The sequence below is a fragment of the Aquarana catesbeiana genome, linkage group LG05 (assembly GCF_042186555.1).
Source record: "Aquarana catesbeiana isolate 2022-GZ linkage group LG05, ASM4218655v1, whole genome shotgun sequence".
Lineage (NCBI taxonomy): Eukaryota > Metazoa > Chordata > Amphibia > Anura > Ranidae > Aquarana > Aquarana catesbeiana.
This window is the reverse complement of record NC_133328.1, coordinates 477,240,427-477,261,779: the sequence shown is the minus strand read 5'-3', so window position 1 is coordinate 477,261,779 and position 21,353 is coordinate 477,240,427. Positions and strand designations below refer to the sequence as shown.

Genomic DNA, 21,353 nt, shown 5'->3' with positions numbered 1-21,353 from the left:
ACCCAAATCGCTTTGAAGCCTCCAGGCAACCAGACCCTGTTCTGGGAGCACAGAAAACGAAAACTGGTGTTTTCTACTCAGAACGCTATTCTGAAGCCCCTCATATGTGAGACCCCTGTGTACTAAAGTAGATGGCCAAAAGATCAGTCCAAGTGGCAGGCAAAAACATGGTCAATTAACAGGCCAAGGTTGGTGCACATGGAAGTCAGAAAAGTGGTTTAAATCGGTAGGCAGAGGCATCGTCGGTAAACAGGCCAGGGTCAGTTAACATGGAAGGTAGTAACATGGTAGCAGGCAAGTGGGGAAATGGCTGTCTGTTAATAATAAGGGGAACTAATATTGGATGGATTTATGATAATTTTTGAAGCAATCTCCGATGCAAGGCCAGGTTGGGAGGGACATTGGGGACAATAATAGCTGGTATCTCTTCTTACTCCTCCTCTGCTGCATACACAGCATTTCTTTTGGCGTCTTCTTCCAGATTCTGTCGGGGGAATGTTATAGGGAAAGTGTTGCTCGTGTAGTCGACTCACACTATCAGAGCGAATGCTTCCTGGGGTTGGGACCTTGTTGGTAAATGAGGGCAGTGACGATATCTTCAATATACTTGAGGTAGGTGATATGTTGGTTTTGAGTTGGTTTTTGGTAGCAGGCAAACAAATTAAAAAGGGCCATGTGAAACTCAACTTTCTTATACCAATAATGGGACTTTCTGGTTGATAAATAGGGCTGTAGCATCTGATCGTTTAAATCCACCCGCCCATGTACATATCATAGTCGTGGACACATTCGGGCTTTACGATGGGGCCGCGTCTTCTTTGGATCTCCACCACGGTGTCATTGTGGATGGTAGAGAGGATGTGGACATCTTTCTTGTCCCTCCACTTCATGGCCAACACCTCCTTGTTCCTCATGAATGCCGATTTCTCCTTTTTGCTATTTTTTTGTCAACAGAATTTGTGGGAATCCCTTCCGTTTTTTTTTTTTTTTTTTTTTTTTTTTTAAGGTACCGCAGGCCAGGGTTTATATATGTGTGTGTGTGTGTGTGTGTGTATGTATATGTGTGTATGTGTATGTATGTATGTGTGTATATATGTATATATATAATATATATGTGTGTGTATGTGTATATATATATATATATATATATATATATGTGTGTATGTATGTGTGTGTGTGTGTGTATGTGTATATATATATATATATATATATATATATATATATATATGAAGAAATGACACTTTGTTACAATGTGAAGTAGTGAGTGTACAGCTTGTATAACAGTGTAAATTTGCTGTCCCCTCAAAATAACTCAACACACAGTAGTTAATGTCTAAACCGCTGCCAACAAAAGTGAGTACACCCCTAAGTGAAAATCTCCAAATTGGGCCCAATTAGCCATCCCCCCCCCCCCCCAGTGTCATGTGATTCGTCCGTGTTACAAGGTCTCAGGTGTGAATGGGGAGCAGGTGTGTTAAATTTGGTGTTATCGCTCTGACTCTCTCATACTGGTCACTGGAAGTTCAACATGGCACCTCATGGCAAAGACCTCTCTGAAGATCTGAAAAAAAGAAATGTTGCTCTACGTAGAGATGGCCTAGGCTATAAGAAGATTGCCAAGACCCTGAAACTGAGCTGCAGCACGGTGGCCAAGACCATACAGCGGTTTAACAGGACAGGTTCCACTCAGAACAGGCCTCGCCATGGTCGACCAAAGGGGTGAGTGCACATGCTCAGCATCATATCCAGAGGTTGCCTTTGGGAAATAGAGGTATGAGTGCTGCCAGCATTGCTGCAGAGGATGAAGGGGTGGGGGGGGTCAGCCTGTCAGTACTCGGACCATACGCCGCACACTGTATCAAATTGGTCTGCATGGCTGTCATCCCAGAAGGAAGCCTCTTCTAAAGATGATGCACAAGAAAGCACGCAAACAGTTTGCTGAAGACAAGGAGACTAAGGACATGGATTACTGGAACCATGTCCTGTGGTCTGATGAGACCAAGATAAACTTATTTGGTTCAGATGGTGTCAAGCGTGTGTGGCGGCAACCAGGTGAGGAGTACAAAGACAAGTGTGTCTTGCCTACATTCAAGCATAGTGGTGGGAGTGTCATGTTCTGGGGCTGCATGAGTGCTGCCGGCACTGGGGAGCTACAGTTCATTAAGGGACCATGAATACCAACATATACTGTGACATACTGAAGCAGAGCATGATCTCCTCCCTTTGGAGACTGGGCTGTATTCCAACATAACAACCCCAAACACACCTCAAAGACGACCACTGCCTTGCTAAAGAAGCTGAGGGTAAAGGTGATGGACTGGCCAAGCATGTCTCCAGACCTAAACCCTATTGAGCATCTGTGGGGCATCCTTAAATGGAAGGTGGAGGAGCGCAAGGTCTCTAACACCCACCAGCTTCGTGATGTTGACACTTTGGGCCCAGTTTGGGCATTTTCACTTGGGGGTGTACTCACTTTTGTTGCCAGCGGTTTAGAGATTATATATATATATATATATATCGATCTAATATAGTGTGTATATTTTTTGAAAATTGATCAGTCCTGATGTACTGACTGACTATCTAATTTCTTGAGGTCAGGTTTCCAGGATAGCAGAAATACCCCCCAAATTACCCCTTTTTTTGGAAAGTAGACTGTCCAACGTAATTAGTAAGAAATATGGGGAGTATTCTGAAGTTGTAATTTTTTTGTTACAATTTTATTGAACATGAAGAAATTAAATAAAATTTGTCTTTTATTTATCTTTTTTTTTTTTTTACAAAGTTCACTTTTTATTAAGCTATTTCTCAAACGCAGCATAGGCATACTTACAATTACATCCTTAAACATGCTGCTACTCCTTTTTCACAGCGTAGACCCATAGAGGGACCCAAAATTAATTGAGCGACGTTGGGGTTTCAGGGTGCATAAATTCTCTGTCAAAATTCCTAAATGCCTATCATATTTCTTGAGTCCCTGAAGTGCCAGGACAGGAGAAACACCCACAAATGTACCACATTTTGGAAGTAAACACCCCAAGTTATTTTATGAAAGGCATAGTGAATCTTTTGAAAATGTAATTTTTTGCCTCAGGTTTTTGGAAACTGCAAAAAAGAAAAGGAAAATGTATTTTTTTTTATATGAAGTTATCAAGTAATAAGATAACAGCCCATTAATTTGAATGTGCTGCTGTTCCTTAATTTCCCACAAGAAAAAGTCCCTGACCATTCTTGTGCCGCATGTTTGGATGTGTGGGGGTGCAATAAATATTAATGGACCGCTATGCATTTGCTAAAGAGCAGCACGTTTCTGCTGGTGCCTGATGATTTTTGGGATACACAAGATACAATGTCTGGTTCATAATCAGTCAAAACACTGGAAGTCCCACACATGTTGTATACTCAGGAGTAGCAAAAAGTGGTTTTTTTTGTTAAATTTGGTGGCTGCATCTAAATGGCTATGTGCAGGAGGCCTAATTAAGCAGCCAGTCACAATGTCTCTGATCACCACCACACCAGTCAGTGTCACCAGACCAGTGGCATAATGAGTTTTTTGAAGACTTTAATTTTTTTGCCACAAATTTTTGGAAAATGTGGAAAGATAATGAAAACACTTTTTTTTTTTTTTTTTTTTTTTTTTTTTTACACAAAGTTGTCAGTTTATAGATATTTTTCATGCACAGCATGGACATACTTTGACCCCCCCCCCCACACACACACACAAAGTTGTCAGTTTATAGATATTTTTCATGCACAGCATGGACATACTTTGACCCCCCCCCCCCCCCCCCCCAAAAAACACATTCTGTTACTCTTCCTGAGGTATGGGGACACCACAGGTGTGAAACCTTTTCAGTGTTTGGACTGATCATGTGTATCACAGAAATCAACCAGTTGTATCAAAAACAGTGTACTGTAATAGTCGCCTCTTTATGAGTGCTCAGGAAATATCACTTTGTGTAGTATTACCTTTATACTGCAATCTCTGTTTCTATAAGCCAAGCAAGCCTAGCCTTCTGGTACATGCCTCAGGAATGCCATGTTCGCTGGCCAGGAAGTACAGGAGACTGAAGAAAAGAAGAACAAAGGAGCTCCTGTGGTTCTAGGAGTGCAGTTGTCTGCAGGGAATTGCTGGGACGGGTGTCTCGCCGAAACATCGTCAGTGAGACATGCAGATTGGTTGGTACAGGTGACAGGCAAAGATTGGTTTAGACAGCAGGCAGAAACATGGTCAATAACAGGCAGGGGTCACTACAGGCAGCAGGCAGAGGTAACACTGCACTGGTGTGGCGGTGATCAGGAACACTGATGGCTGCATTGGCTTTTGTGACACTGTACTGATGTGGTGGCAATCGGGGACACTGCTGCACTGGCTCTGGTGACACTGGCACTGGTGTGGCCAACCATCAGAAACCTTGTTGCTGACTGCACTAGCCTGGCACCATTTTCACCGGTGTGGCAGCAATCGGGAACAATGTTGTCAGCTTACATTGGTCTGGGGACACTGGGAATGGTGTAGCAGGGGTCAGGGTTATGGTTCTTGACTTACACTGGTCTGGTGACACTGGTGAGGCAGCGATCAGGAACACTGTTGCTGACTTATTGGTCTGGCGACACTGGTACTTGGGTAGCAGAGATCAGGAACACTGTTCTTGGCATACACTGGTCTGATGACACTGCAAATGGTTTAGCAGTAATATGGAACACTGTTGCTGGCACAAACTGGACTGGTGTGGTGGTCATCAGGAAAAATTGTTGTTGGCAGCATTAGTCTGATGTGGCAACAATCAGGAATACTGATGTCTAGTACATGATCAGTCCAAGCGCTGAAAAGGTTTCACACCTGTGGTGTCCCCATAATCGGGAGGAGAACCAGAATGTGTTTTGTGGGGAAATTCTAAGTATGCTCATACCGTGTGTGAATATCTATAAATTGACAACTTGAAAGTGCAATCGCAGTAAATCAGACGGGTAGATCTGAAATGAGGGGAAGCTCTGCTGATTTTATCATCCAATCATGTGCAAGCTAAAATGCTGTTTATTTTCCTTGCATGTCCCCCTCGGATCTACAGCGACTGCACTTCCAAGTGCACTTTTAGTGCAATGTCAAGTGCACTTTGCACTTGTAGTTTGCACTTGTAGTGCAAAGTGGATTTGCCTTTCGTAAATAACCCCCTGTATGTCCAGTGCAAAGTGATGAATTCAGTCTAGTCCATCAAAAAGTCTGACACTTGGGCAGAAGAATGTATTGAGTCACAATAAACTTGCAGTTCCTGCCCATGTTGTGAGACTGCATTCCTAATGTGACCCACTCTGCCCATGAAAATCCTGCAGAGAGCACCACAGGGTAAAAGCATATTGGATGGTTCAAAGCCCTTGTGGTTCAAAGTTAATTTACCATTTAGGAATGAGACAGATGTAGCACTGTAACCAGTCATATCACCACTGCCTTTATTACTATCTCTAAGCCTAGACAGTTCACCTATTACATATCAATAATATCTAATTTTGCAGGTAGAATGAATGTGCCTTGTCATTAACACCAGTAGCAAAAAAATGTAAACCTCATTTTGCTAACCTCAGAAAAAAGTTTTTCGTTTTATTTTGACCACGTCATTTATTCAGTGCACACTTACCAAGACAGCCACAGACCAGACTAACCTTCTATTAGACCTGTTGTCTACAATGTCCCTGGAAGAATCTTTCTGAAGAATATTAAGGCATGATCGCTGGTGGCACATGTTGATGAAAAAGTTCATTTAAATGCACCACTAAAATAAATACTAGCAACGCTAAAAATGTCTTTGTTTTATACACTGTAAACCTTTAGTATATATCCGTTTTCGGTAGATGCTAGAGAGGTAGGCAAACTTCCTTGTATCTCTCAAAAATTCCAGTAAATACTCCGCTTCAGTTTTCAATTCTAAACACCCCCGGCAACAATTTCAAGGAAATATCATATATTTGTTTGGCTAACATCAGTGTTAACTAAAACTTACCTTAATCTTCACCCCTCTGTTCCCTTGTTAGGGAAAGTATTTGTAACTAATTCCTTTACCCTCTAGACCACTGGTCTCCAAACTGCGGCCCACGGGCTGAATGTGGCTTTTTGCTTGCCTTTATCTGGCCCTTCAGGCACTATTCCTCCCACTGACACCAATGATGGGGAACTATTCCTCTCACTGGCACTGGGGATGGGGCTCTATTTCTTCCACTTATACCTACAACTGGCATAATTTCTCCCAACAATACCAATGATGGAAAACTATTTAATCTAACTATTTAATTTAATGTAATTTATTCCCACTGACAGTCAAACCATTATTTATTTACTCCCACTGACTTCAGGATATTTTCTTCCACTGGCCAAAGTCCGGTGCTCCTAAGGTCTTAAGAACAGTAACCTGGCCTTTTGTCTAAAAAGTTTGGAGACCCCTGCTCTAGACAATTGACCTAACTGGTAAATTTAATAATAGGCAGGAGTTGGGCTATAACTAAGAGCTATACCAAAATTAAGGGCATCACAAAAGCTAAAGTATGTTGCATTTATGGCTTTATTCCCCAACTGTTCAATGGGATTGTCTGTGCTTCTCCTGTACCAATAGGTCTTTTAGCAACCTGAAAGTGAAAAGTCATTCTTCCATTTTTTAACTTTGGCTAGTTTTACAATAAGTAGTCAACCTGTACAATTATCATTTTGTGCAACTCGATTGTCAGGGGTCTCTTCAGCGGTTTGATGGTTTCTTGAAATGTGTTGGCAGTTTTGACAGTTAATAAAACTTTTATTCATACATAGCTAAAAATAACGTATGTTGGCAAAAATGTAAAAAATCATGAACCTACAGGTGGTTGCATGGGATAAAAAAATCTGGTTAGGGGTATTGCACATGTTTTGTGTTCGAGCACACTTACGGTAATTTTAAAATTACACTTTTTTTCACTCCTGTCAAAGGCCTTTTATCGGTGAAACATGTTGAGTTTTGGGGTTGGGGGCTCACTTTTTGATGTGCTTTATATTATCAGGGCATGCAGGGTAAAATCTACCTGTAGGTTCATGATTTTAACATTTTTGCCAACATACCTTATTTTTAGCTATGTACGAATAAAAGTTATATTTAAGAGCCTATTGGGTTCTGTGCGTAGGAAGATTGACGCACAGCTCTCGCATTGAATTATCAGTTGTGATTCCCACACGGTAGCCTGTAATGTTGGTTATGGATAGTCAGGCAAATTTATTGGTTTATAGTCCTGACAGTTACTTGAAGCATGGAAATCAGTTCTAGCATTCTCGTGGAATATGGGAGCGTGAATTAAAAAAAAAAAAGTCAGGAAGGGATTGTATATGGAAATGTGCCAAGAACTGCAAAAAAAAAAAGTGGTGGTGGGGGAGGATTCAAAAGTGGTGCTTAAAGTCCACTACTGCCCATCAAGAGTTGTGTTAGACTTCAGATTCTGGGCTGCCTATAGTCTAATGATCTTGAATCTCTGCTGTTAATGTGTAAGCAGAAGATATAAGATATGCTTGGTCATTAATTGCATAAGTAGGGTAGGCAGGATATTGCAACCTCTCACTGTCTTTGTAGAACCTTAAACCAGCCATAGATGGTACAATTTTCTTTCACTCACTCGATCTAACACTGTGTTGATGGGGGAATCCCTCCTGCTGAGCTACTGTGTTCTCCCGGCGGGGAATGGTCCCTGAAAACACATCACAGGAGTGTAGAAGAAACTGCACTCCTGTGATCCACAGAAGTACAGCTAAGCGAACTTTGGTTGTGCTTCTCCTTTTAAGGTCTGGATCTTGCAGGTATTCTACAGGGTAAGCTCTGTTGGGCAGCAGTTGATGAAAATAGTGGGGTTCTCTGTCAGGGTGACCTTATATATAGTAATAGTAATCGTGTATGCTACTGTAATGGAGACCTTAGGAGAAGAATCAAGAAAATGGCACCTTTTGGGGGGGTGGGAGAGAACGGATACCTGGTTTTGACAGACCTTTTCTGGGAGACCTCACTATGGCGAGATGCGTCAAGGTTCCCCCAGAAGTTTGCTCCCCTCCTCCTTCCTCCACCGCTGGGCCAGTCACAAAGCACAGACCATAACCATTTTTGGTCTTAAAAAAGAAGTATGGGTAGCTCCGTGCTCTGGAAGGATCCAAACCATATTGTTGGGATCCACCTTGCTGCCCACTCTAGTGAGCGCTGGAGGGGGTGGCAGAGCAGAGAGCAGTGATTGACAGTAGTCAGTCTGCTCTAAGAAGACTTATGTCCCATACACACGATCGGATTTTCCGACAGCAAATGTTGGATGTGAGCTTGTTGGCGGAAAGTCCGACCATGTGTATGCTCCATCAAACATTTGTTGTCGGACTTTCCACCAACAAATGTTGGCTAGCAGGTTCTCAAATTTTCCACCAACAAATTTTGTTGTCGGATGTTCCGATCATGTGTACACTAGTCCGTCGCACAAAAGTCCACGCATGCTCAGAATCGATGCTCACCAAACACAACATTAGCAGAAGGAGCCCAAAGGGTGGCGCATGACTATTGAATTTCCTTTTTATCGGCTCGCCGTACGTCACTACGTTTGTAATTGTTAGCCAACATTTGTGTGACCGTGTGTATGCAAGACCAGTTTGAGCCAACAAACTTCGAACAAAAATCCACAGTTTTGTTGTCGGAAAGTCCAATCGTGTGTTAATGTTCTAAATGTATATTTATGAATTATTAACCATAAGATATGAGGTTGGTTAAATAAGAGTTCTTATGACCAGAAGTGAAAGCTTTAATATAATAACATTTATTAAAGTAGCGTTAAAAGTCTACCTAATACACAGACAATATCTATAGTCTTAAGGGAGAAAATATTAGGTTATAGTACAAGAAGACGAAGTATATTCATCACAATACAAATGGTAAACAAACAAACATGACAAGCAGGTATACCTTTTAAGTGCTGGGAGATGCTCTGATAATTACCTATATTAATATTCCTGGGCCCAGGTCAGTTTTCATCTCTCTACCACTCTCTTTGGGATTCCTTCTTATAGGCCCATCTCTCATTGAATTGAATAGGGCCACTCTGATTGGGTATTCTGTTAGCCCTCTACTCCCACCAGGCGTATCTCCTAATTTGGGCAACTTCCTCTTGTTGAGGTAATGAGCTAGTGATAAGTTGTTTGAAGAGAATAAGGTGAAGGTCATCACCTCTCTTGAAAGGGGCACTTAACTTATGCATGGCATTAGCCAGGGCAAAACCTCCTTTCCTGAACAGATGAAAGAAATATTCTCATCCTCTCAACACCCCCTTTGAAATGGACAAATGTTTGATTAGCACAGAGGAATACAAAGGCCTTTATCGAGCTAATGAATTTGGCCCGGTAACAAATACACACTTCAGATGGGTATCTCTTCCTGGCCCTTTGAATATTAAAAATAGGTAAACAGCCGAGCGTCTCCACAGTACATTCTTCTCGCATACTACAAGTCATTGTTACACATATTTACATCTAGCTAAATTAACCCTCTACTGAAACACTATCACATACACCCTATTATTTCTTATCCAAAACTATATATCTATACACAAATATTCCCAGTTGCTACTGGAGATTCCACATAAACTCACAAGGCAACACGTGCGTACGGGCATAAGAGCTAAGCGATCAGCAGTCATGTACTCGATCATTTCTTGGGTTTAGAGCTGGTGGGGATAGCATCAGACCGATGCTGCAGTGTGAAGGTGAGTGTTTTTTATATACCCCATACATCTTGTTAAAAAAAAAGGTGAACTTTTTATTTATTTTATTTTTTTATTTCATGACTGTGCAGGATTTCTTAGTGCGGTAGTCCTTTTTCTTTTCTTTTTTTTTTTTTTTAGACTTTCCAGTAATGTCTGATAAAGTATGAGATCCTAATATAAAATACAACTTTTAACAATTGGCACACATGTAATGACATTAATAGTATCTTTGTTCTTTCCTTGCGCCAAACAGGAATTATCAAAAAGCACAATGCCTGTTATATTCAATGAGCCGCTGAGCTTTCTACAACGCCTCTCAGAATACATGGAACACACATACCTCATTCATAAAGCAAACTGCTGCTCTGACCCTGTGGAACGAATGCAGGTGATTTCTGAATAATTGAATAATTGTTTTTTAGTAATATTTGACTCTTATTGGGGACACAAAACCTGAATAATATTTTTAACATTTTTGTCTATAATAAAGAGACTGGAACATATAAAAATGGGTTGATTTGCTTTTATTCTGTGTTTTGTGGTAAAAGCGCATAGGGCGCAGTTGGCAGGTATCTGCTAAATCTGGCTTGTCCTTTCAGCTGCAACAAAGTCCCATGGGAGATATCTTTTGTCTAGTCCTTTTCATTTATATTCAGGAGCCATTGTGTGTATTACAAATGGTTATTTTAAAGAAATATGGGAGAAATGTATGAACTGCCACATCTGATCATCTTCAGAAATGCTAGTTTCCTGGATATATTGCATATGCACAAGAACTAATACTTACTGAGAAGCCGGAGACAGTCAGGCAGCTAATATTGGAATGTTAGCAATAGCAGACTTCATATTGCTTATAACACAGATTTCCTTTAATACTGTTGTGTTTATTTTACAAGAGTGGTGAAGTATGGAAAAAGTTCACATTTGATCTTGTTTAATAGAACTATGGACTATGGTAACTCCTCATTGCAGTGCAGTACACATAAAACACCTGGGGGGGGGGGGGGGGGGGGGGGGATGATTTCATGAAGCAGAAGTGGCAGACCTGATAGGGAACTAGTCCCCATGACCTCTACGCCTATTTGGTGGGCAGAGCCTGATGGGCAACTGAAAGATTAGCTCCCCATCAGTTTGGACTAAATAGCGGCTATGGATCCTTCCACTGCTGTATGCTGTTAATTAATAGCAAGGTAGACCCGATGCATTAGTCTCTTAATTTCCCATCAGGCTCTGCACGCTTCACTACAAGATATATAGGCGCTTGTCTGTGTGACAGATGCAGTGACCAGGGAGGAAGTGCATAGAGCAAGAATAGTCTCTGACAGATTGAGAAACGGGTACATTTATTGGGTGCAAGCAGCGACCATTTCAGTACGGAGGCCTGGCAGAATTCTAAAAGAGGTCTACAACACCCCCCCCCCCCCCCCTTGCTGTAGATGTAGTTTAATATCAGTAAAATCCTATACAACCCATAGATTGTAACTGATAACAGACAATTGTGATGATCAACACTGCCCCCCAAAAATGTTCTTGTCAGTTCTAACCTAAGCATTTTTTCAACTATAAAACCAATTTAATCCAAGTATGGAAAAGCCGGAGCTTGTATGAATTTCAGGCTTTTGTATACTTAGTGAAAACAGTCACCCAGCTTACCATTACAACCACTTAATACATTGTCATTATTTTGGTTTTCCTTGCACTAGAATAGCTAATTATCCTGAAACATGACATTGCAATGAGCGCAAAGGATGTTTTCTGTTTGCAATAAAAGTTACTATAAATGCAGACATGCTCAGTGTACAGTATTGATATTCATACTATCTGACCTAAATGCCTCTTTTACATCAGGCATCATTTAGTATTTTCACGTTTTTCATCTTTCTTACAGTGTGTTGCTGCCTTTGCAGTTTCAGCAGTTGCATCGCAATGGGAACGCACAGGGAAACCTTTCAATCCTCTCCTCGGGGAAACATTTGAGCTAGTGCGGTAAGAAAAATTTTCACACCATGACCAATAGCAGTTTAACTTCACTAGTAACTCTGAGAGTCTAGTCTTTGTTCCCTACAGTAACCAGTCCAGTGTCTGCTTTAATATCCTAATGTCACATAGAAATATATCATGTTCTATCTCTATCTACACCTCCTCCCTTGGTCACTTGATAACCGCCCACAGCTTCCAATACCATCTATAAGCGGATGACACCCAAATCTAGGTCTGCTCCTCACCTCACTCCTTTAGTTTCCTCTCGCATTACTAACTGATATATCAGCATGGATGTCGCACCACTTCCTTAAACGAAATCTCTAAAACCGAGCTGGTAATATTCCCACCCTGCCTGTGCCCCCCTCCATGACTTTTCCATCAAAATCAATAATGTAACCATCAATCCCTCCCCTTATGCCAGGGTACTAGGTGTAATCCTAGACTCTAACCTGTCCTTTCAGCCCCAAATCCAATCGTTGTCAAAAGCTTGTAGACTTCACCTCCGAGACATCTCTAAAATTTGCCCCTTTTTAACAAATGAAACCACCAAGCTCCTCATTTACTCCCTTGTTATCTCTCGCCTTGACTATTGCAACTCCCTTCTCATTGAACTACCTCTCCATAGGCTCCTATTTAGTCTATCATGAATGCTGCTGCCAGACTTATCCACCTTGCCAACTGCTCAGTGTCTGCCAACCCTCTCCTCCAACCCCTACACTGGCTCCCAATCGCCCAGCGAATTAAATTCAAAATACTAACCACAACATACACAGCCATTCACAACTCTGCCCCGAGCTACATCACCAATCTTATCACCAAATATCACCCAAACCGTCCTCTCTGCTCCTCTCAAGGCCTCCTTCTATCTTGTCTCCAAATCGTCCTCTGCGCTCCTCTCAAGGCCTCCTACTCTCAAGCTCCCTTGTCTCCTCCTCCCATGCTCGTCTCCAGAGCTTCTCCCAACCCCTGGAACTCTCTAACTCAACCTGTCTGGCTATTTCCTACTCTAGCTGCCTTCAGGCAATCCCTGAAAACTCATCTATTCAGGGAAGCCTATCACACCTCCAACAAATCTTTTACCACTTCCATCAGCTCATTCTTCACAGTTACAACCTTTTGTACCACCTGCCCCACCCTATTAGATTGTAAGGTCTTCTGAGCAGGCTCCTCTTAATCCTCTTGTATTGTATTGTATTGTATTGTATTGTAACTATATTGTCTACCTTTTATATTGTAAAGCGCTGCGTAAACTGTTGACGCTATATAAATTCTGTATAATAATATAATGGTAATAATCATGTGGTATCTGTTTGTAATGTGCTTAATAATATTGCATTCTAATATTCTCAATCAGCCTGCTTTTCTAGTGGTAGAATTATGTTTGAAGGGTAATACATTCAAGATAATAATTATGGACTTTATTTACATATCCTTGGGTTATGTGTACTTAGAATGCTATGTGTGAATGTGAGCTTCTGCAGACCCTGCAATGACTGTTCTGCACAGCTTAGTTCTCATTCCTGGTACCAACGCTTATGAATGCGTAATTGGGTCACTGGCCTGTCAAATTACGTAGGGCATAAAGTCTTGCAGGTATCATGATCACACAGGAACATCACCATGTCACTCCATTTCTCCCAAAGATTTACAACTTTAAAGAACATTACTTGTTGTTTAAAACAGAACACTCCAAATACAACACTGATAAATATATATTTGATTTGTGTATTTATTTAAAGTGTCTACAGTTGCCCCTTCATTGTTGAACTGCTCTGCTGATCTTTCGTCTAATTAATATAGGCAAAAATGTGGTGTTTTTTGGGGGTTTTTTTACACAAAGGGGTGGGTTTACTAAAGGCAAATAGGCTGTTCACTTTGCAATTTCCCCTAGAGTTTTGTAAATGTGGGGAAATTTCACTTTAAACAGAATTCCCAATCACATGCAAGGAAAATTTGAAAAAAACTCTTAATTTTTCCTTGCATATGATTGAATAATGGAGGTCAGCAGAGCTTCACCCCATTCAATAAGCAATATTTTGCAAAGTACACCTTTCATTGCAAAGTGAAGAGTCCATTTGCTTTTAGTAAATCAACCTCTAAGTATTCTAAAAGGGGGTGCCAAGCACGGCCCTTTTATCTGAAACACCCAAGTGATTGCCTTTTTGCATTGTGATATCATTTGTATGTTTTTTGTATTTTAGTGAGGATCTTGGCTTTAGACTAATTTCTGAACAAGTCAGCCACCACCCACCAATTAGCGCTTTCCATGCTGAAGGCCTTAACGGTGACTTTGTTTTTCATGGATCAATATACCCTAAACTCAAGTTCTGGGGAAAGAGTGTTGAAGCAGAACCCAAAGGAATAATCACATTGGAACTTCTCAAGTAAGTAGATTTGTTTAAAGCTAAGTGTTAGGCACATGTTAAAGACCTAAACTAATGCAAATGCAGCTCTGTAATCATTAATACATGATTAAATTTATATTTAAATGCAAGCAGTGTAAGTACTTAAAGTTGACCTGGTATTATCCTCTTGCAGCCCCTTTACAGCAGAGCATGAGAGGAAGAAGCAGTACAAGAAGCCAATCAGCTCATGTGCTGATAGGAGGAAAAGGCAGTGATAGAAAGATGAGCTTATCACTGGGCTGTTTCTCCTTTCAATGTTCAGTCGTAGGCCAGGGCAGATCCAGGACAATCTATGGTCAGAGAAAGTGGGTTGAATTAAGCTGGCAATCAGAATGAGGACATATAGCAGCAGAAAAAAGTACCGTGAGGGAATTGTTTGGATTGAATAGTAATACTGCGACAAAAGCTGGTATTTTATCTTTAAATGTATCATTATTTTGTTACTATTAATGGGTTGTTCATTTTTATCTTGTTATTCTTGGCTTGAGTTCTACTTTTAAAAGTGAAGTCAAAACTGTGAGTCGGCTTTCTTTCTATTCTCGGTGGTATAAAATAAATCAAACAATTAACAAGGACAGTTAGACACTCTAAAGTCTGGTACACACGAGCTGAATGTCGGCCAGTTCAGTAGAAACCGGCTGACCTTCGACACGTGTGTTTTGCAGCCGGTCCAACAAAAGCCAGTCGTTTGGCTGGCTTCTGTCAAAGGTTCATGACCAAAAAAGGTCTGCCGACCGACTCCCGACCAATGGCTGAGAGCTGACTAGCATGTTCTGACAGGGGGGGCAGAATACACAATTCTGACAGGGGGACACAATAGAACAGCAGGGGACATTGCTGTACTAACATCAGATTGGTACTGGGCTTTAAGTGGGCCACACGGGGGGAAGCCTGGGCAGTAGGGGCACTGCACATAGTGATTAGGGTGTGCCCAGGCACAACCGGCACACCCCCTGCGCACGCCTATGCTGCAGGGTTTTTAATAAAAAGTAACTTGTTACAATACTTACCCACTCTCTTGGGTTGAATGACATCTAGCCTCATTCAGCCTACTTTATGTGAGCCAAGAGTTAGTTTCTTTTTAGGTTTTTTTTTTTTGTAACCCCACTGGGGAGATTGTGTGTTGTCACTACTAGGGCTGGGAGATTTTCTTAAAAAAAAAAAAAAATCTTCGATTCTCTTAAAAAAAACTCGATTCACGATTCGAATCGAGTTTTTTTTTTTTTTTTAAACCGCGCCGGTCCTGAGGCGCTGCGGGCATGAGCTTTTTAGACTAGACCGCGGCTTCGGCCTAGTCCGCGGTGTCTGGCCAAAGCAGCGGCCTCGCCTAACAACTCATTCCCGCAGCGCCTCAGGACCGGTGCGGTGAAAAAAAAAAAATCTAAAAAAATCGATTTACTTACATTTTGAATCGATTTGACCTCTGAACTCGATTCAAGATTTAAATCAATTTTTTCCCCAGCCCTAGTCACTACCTGTATCAATGCTCATACAAGCAATTTTTTGAGGGGTGTGAGTGACAAGAAGACGGGGACAGTGAGAAAACAATGTCGGATGTTTCTTTCTTGACCGAAAGTGTTTTAATTATTGGCTTTTTTACTACTAGATGATCCCTAAGCTAGTTCATAGAGGAAATATAAGTTTAATTACGGTGATAGTAGGGTGAGTAGAGTAGCAGTAAAAACGAAAGTATACATTTTTTCACACAACTGTCATCCAAGAGACACAAATTTTTTTTCAGTTGAGGCCAATTAGAAAATGTGTGAATCTTAGGTGAAAGTTGTGTGGATCTTCTGTGAAAACTTTTCTAAATAGGCCCCTTAGAATAAAAAAAAGATTATAGTGAGAGAACAGGCAAGGTAGAAATGCAGCCTCAGATCCTCCACCACCTTCCACCACAAATTCAGTTCTAAGGCAACCATGTCCTCTACCTCTGAGTCCACTCAGCCCTGAATGTTGGCAAAGGATAACCTGGTACAGCAAAATTAAGGAAAAAGAAGAGCCAGCATATGTAATAGTCTACATCAAAATAAAGTTCCTAATACATTAACACAGCAATAGAAGTATTTACAGTTTGCTGATTACTTTCACATGCATTTCCTAAAAATACTGTAGTCCTGTTTCCTTTTCGTAGGCACAATGAATCCTATACCTGGACAAACCCAACTTGCTGTGTACATAATATCATTGTTGGCAAACTGTGGATTGAACAGTATGGTAATATGGAAATCACTAATCACAAGTAAGTAGTTTGGACCATTACCCATGCACTGCCTTCCAATACTAAAGAAGAATGGATATTAATTTAGCAATTTGTTTGCAGAACTGGTGATAAGTGCATTTTAAATTTTAAACCTTGTGGTCTGTTTGGGAAAGAATTGCACAAAGTGGAAGGATACGTCCAAGATAAAAGGTATGTTCACAGATTCTGTTTAAGGCAATGTGTAGCATAATGTTTATATTCTCTATATTATTTTTAGTAACATATAACCTAGATACGGTTATTTTATTTTTTTTTACTTTTTTTAACTCCCAATATATTTATTGCACATTTAACACTTGCAGTCAACAGGTGGTCTCTTTGCTGTCTCTTGTTTGCTATAACTTGACCTGAATGACCCTAAAAAGGGCCTTCCCCCTCAATGCATTGATGGCAACAGCTTAAAGTGAACCTGTGGCCAGACTATGGTCTGTCAACTATGTATATTCTTAACAAGCTGTAAAACAAACCCCACTGACTTCTGTAGCTGCAGGTACTATGGAGCCATTCACTCTCAGCCATTCTCAGGCATTCACAGCAGGAGCTCTAATGGCTTATTCAAACATATGTTGAGACTGGATTTTTGGTACTTGTGCAATGGCACACAGAAAGTAATTGTTTTCTTTGTGTCCTGTTCACATTAGAACACAGGTGCAGAGTATTGCTGTGCATAAATCTGTAGCATATCTGCATTTTTCTGCAACACACAACAGCTCACTTTGTGACATTTCAATAAAGTTAAAATAATTATAAAGGTTTAATTATTTTTGTTAACAAACCTGTTACACTTACCTGCTCTGTGCATTGGTTTTGCACCTAGCAGCCCCAATCTTCCTTTTTCTTAGGTTCCTGGTTCTTCCCCCATGCCCGAGTGCTTTTTATAGCAAGCCACTTGCCCATAAGACACACAGAACTGGGCTCGGCTCCACCCCCCACTCCCTCCTCACTGGCTGTGATTGACAGCAGTGGGAGCCAATGGCTCCTGCTGCTGTGTCTGAGCCAGTGAGGAGAAAGAGAGCCAGGTGAGCCTCTGCTCTTTTACACAGCGCTGGATTGAGATCAGGCTCAGGTGAGTATATGGGGGGGGGGCTTAGAACTACTTTAAGAAAAAATAAAACAAAAAGAGCTTTACTTCGTAAAAACACAAGGCACCTCGCCCCAAAGCCTGTACATTATGGACATCAGCTTGTACAAGAAAACGTATCATTTTCGTGAGCAGGCAGTATAAATGAGCCCTAAAGATGCAGTAGGGGGAGCAGAGGGAGCTAAGCTCTATAGAGAACCAATTCGGTGCTGTTGCACATGAGCGTGCTTTTCCAGCATTTGAAGAACGTTTGAAATGCACTTCAACACAGGTCAGCAAATTGACATTGACTTTAATGAAGCAGTACACTTGGCAGTTCATAGGCTGCAACTGACCTGCTCTTCATTGTGCTGCTATTCTTTGAACGTAATGTGTTCAAACTGCAGGTAAAATGTAGCGTTTTTCCATTTTTTTTGTAATAGAAAGAAAACAGTTCGAACATATCTTGGCATGAGCTCCGACGGTGCTTTGAAGATATATTGCTCTACAGTACTTGCAGTTACAGAGGTCAACCAGAGATGGTTTAAAAGCTCATTTCCAGTGTGTTAAGAATCTGTAAATATTTGACTGCCCTATAGCAGGGGTCTTCGAACATTCTAAACAGTCAGTTTACTGTCCTACAGACTTAGTGATACTAAAGTCTTGTGTTTTTTTTGTTTTATTTGTTAAAAATAACAAACATGTTATATCTACCTGCTCTGTGCAGTGGTTTTGCAGAGAGCAGCCCAGATCCTCCTCTTCTTGGGTCTATCCTTGGCGCTCCTGGACCCTCCCTCCTGTTGAGCGCCCTCACAGCAAGCAGCTTGCTATGGGGGCACCCGAGCCGCAGCTCCCTGTGTCCATTTAGCCACAGAGCCGTGGCCCGGCCTCATCCCCTCTTTCGCCTCATTGGCTCACTGACTTTGATAGACAGCAGTGGGAGCCAATGGCATTTCACTGATGTCTCAGTCAGTGAGGGAGAGTCCCGGACAGCCGAGTCTCTCATGCAACATTGCTGGATAGAGAGGGGGGCTGCTGCACACAGGAGGTGTTTTATCTTGTGCGTTAAGATAAAAAAACAAAAACAAACTTCTGCCTTAACCACTTTAAGGGGGACTGGACTGTGGGTATTGAAAGTAGAAAAGGTCCCGATGTCAGGAATGGAATAAACAATGCCCCATCTTTGGTGTCAGAGGGAGGAATAGCGCCACATTGTTGGTGTCATGGGGAGAAATTGTGCCCCATCTTCGGTGTCGTCTGGAGTTTTTCTGCCCCTTCATTGGTGTCGGTGAAAAGGAATTATGCCCCATTTTTGGTATTAGTGGATGAAATAGTGCCCCAAGGGCCAGAAGCAAAGGGCCGCAGTTGGAAGACCACTGCAGTTACACTTTAATTTGTCTGGTGCACACAGCAGCCAATAAACACATTGGTAACATTAGGCTTCCTCTGTAGTCTGGGTCATGCCCCTATTAAAAAAAAAAAAAACAAGAACAAAATATATAAAATATGATATTCTGTATATAATGCGACACCCTAATGGTGAATATATTCCAATTCCAAAAGTGCATATTTACAATATTAGCTCTACTATGATATAATGCTTTGCTGAGAATGAAAAATTCCCTGCTGTTTGCTTCCAATCATTAAAGCTCAGCACAGGATCAGGAGAGTAATGAATTGCTGTATAATGCCTAAAAGTGTTGAGCGAGTGTTTCTGAAGAAATTGTGTCTAGCTACAGATTGGTATACAGATGCCCCCACTGTTTGCTCTTGCTTCTGACTGATATGTATATTTAGCTCTTGTGGTGTACATTCTTCATGCAGTAAAAAGAAGCTGTGTGCTCTCTATGGAAAGTGGACAGAGTGTCTCTATTGTATTGATCCAGCTACATTTGACTCGTTTAAAAAAAACGACAAGAAAAATGTTGAAGAAAAGAAAAATTTGAATAAGGTAACCACTATGAAACACATATTGTTTACATAATCGGTATTTTTAGTGTACTGATCTCCTTATGATAATTATGCAGTCATCTAATATTCCTAAAAAAATGTTATGCTTTATGTGACTTCCATTATCTATTCTAAGGCTGGCCATAGGCTGTATGTGTGGATGGAGAAAGTTGTTATTTTGGCTGAACGAAAAAAAAACCGAAGTGGATGGAGGAATCTTTTCCAGGATATTTATATTCAGACAGCATCACCCACAGCTGTCAGAATACACTGATCAGTGGCTGCAGCTGCTGATCGATAACCCTTTTCCAACATGTCTCTTCAACAGAAGTCGATTAACTTCTGTCAAGCAGGGACTACCACACACAGTCCCTGCTGAACTAAATGAATTTCGACCAGTGTATGGCTAGCATATGTAAAATAAATATGGCCGCATCAGTATTCTTTCTCCAATATGCTTAATGTACCATTGGAACATGTTTAAAGAGCTGATATTTAACCCGTGTGTACGCAGCATTACTGTTCATGTCTCTGTAAATGAATAAACACAGTGTGCATTAACTGATGCCACCCATCCTTCCCATCTGCATTTTTTAGACTGCAAGCACAGAGGAGCCCGATGAAATGCCACTACCAGATTCCGAGAGTGTGCTGGTTATTCCAGGGAGCACTTTGCTGTGGCGAATAGCACCTCGACCCCCCAACTCCACACAGGTTACCATTCATATGTTTTCTGTTGCATTCTATAAGTGTTGTAAAGTAAAACATAACACATACATATGAGGAGTTACTACAGCACAGTATCTCACAAGATTTGTGTAATTCTGAAAAAATATAATAGAGATTTCAACTAAAAACATTTACTGGACAGGGTAAAATAATTAGTGAGCTCCAATACGGCACAAACAATTTAGATGACTAAAATACCACTAAAACTAAAATGGCATTTTAGTCAAAAGATTGCGACTAAAGGGTTACAGTGCCTTGAAAAAGTATTCATACCCCTTGAAATTTTGTTGTGTTACAACCAAAAATGTAAATGTATTTTATTGCGATTTTATGTGATAGACCAACACAAAGTGAAAGGAAAATTGATAAATGGTTATCAAATATTTTTACAAATAAATATTTGAAAAGTGTCGCGTGCATTTGTATTCAGCCCCCTTTACTCCTAACTAAAATCTAGTGGAACCAATTGCCTTCAGAAGTCACCTAATTAGTAAATAGAGTCCACCTGTGTGTAATTCAAACTCAATATAAATACAGCTGTTCTGTGAAGTCTTCAGAGGTTTGTTAGAGAACCTTAGTGAACAAACAGCATCATGAAGGTCAGGGAAGTTGTTGAGAAGTTTAAAGCGGGGTTAGGTTCTAAAAAAAATTTCCCAAGCTTTGAACATCACAGAGCACTGGAAATGGAAAGAGTATGGCACAACTGCAAACCTACCAAGACATGGCCATCCACCACAACTGACAGGCTGGGCAACGAGAGTATTAATCAGAGAAGCAGCCAAGAGGCCCATGGTAACTCTGGAGGAGCTGCAGAGATCCACAGCTCAGGTGGGAGAATCTGTCCACAGGACAACTATTAGTCATGCACTCCACAAATCTGGCCTTTATGGAAGAGTTGCAAGAGAGCCATTGTTGAAAGAAATTCATAAGAATTCCCGTTTGCAGGGGACACAGCAAACATGTGGAAGGAAGGTGCTTTGGTCAGATGAGAACATAATTTAACTTTTTGGCCTAAAAGCAAAATGCTATGTGTGACGGAAAATGAACACTGCACATCACCCTGGACACACCATCCCCATTGTGAAACACGGTGGTGGCAGCAGCATGTTGTGGGGATGCTTTTCTTCAGGGACAGGGAAGCTGGTCAGAGTTGATGGGAAGCTGGTTGAAGTCAAATACAGGACAATCTTAGAAGAAAACCTGTTAGAGCCTGCAAAAGACTTGAGAC

General features: G+C 41.1%; 1 protein-coding gene across 7 annotated transcripts in view; it reads left to right on the top strand.

The window, feature by feature from the left end:
• The window catches only part of OSBPL1A (oxysterol binding protein like 1A), a 185,867-nt gene that overhangs the window by 156,927 nt on the left and 7,587 nt on the right, over nt 1-21,353 (top strand). For all 7 annotated transcript variants that reach the window (XM_073631484.1, XM_073631486.1, XM_073631485.1 and 4 more), the window contains 7 exons: nt 9,989-10,123; nt 11,624-11,721; nt 13,920-14,102; nt 16,258-16,365; nt 16,447-16,536; nt 19,271-19,397; nt 19,994-20,110. In XM_073631484.1, the coding sequence (XP_073487585.1) occupies nt 9,989-10,123; nt 11,624-11,721; nt 13,920-14,102; nt 16,258-16,365; nt 16,447-16,536; nt 19,271-19,397; nt 19,994-20,110 (858 nt within the window). The remainder of the gene's footprint in view (nt 1-9,988; nt 10,124-11,623; nt 11,722-13,919; nt 14,103-16,257; nt 16,366-16,446; nt 16,537-19,270; nt 19,398-19,993; nt 20,111-21,353) is intronic.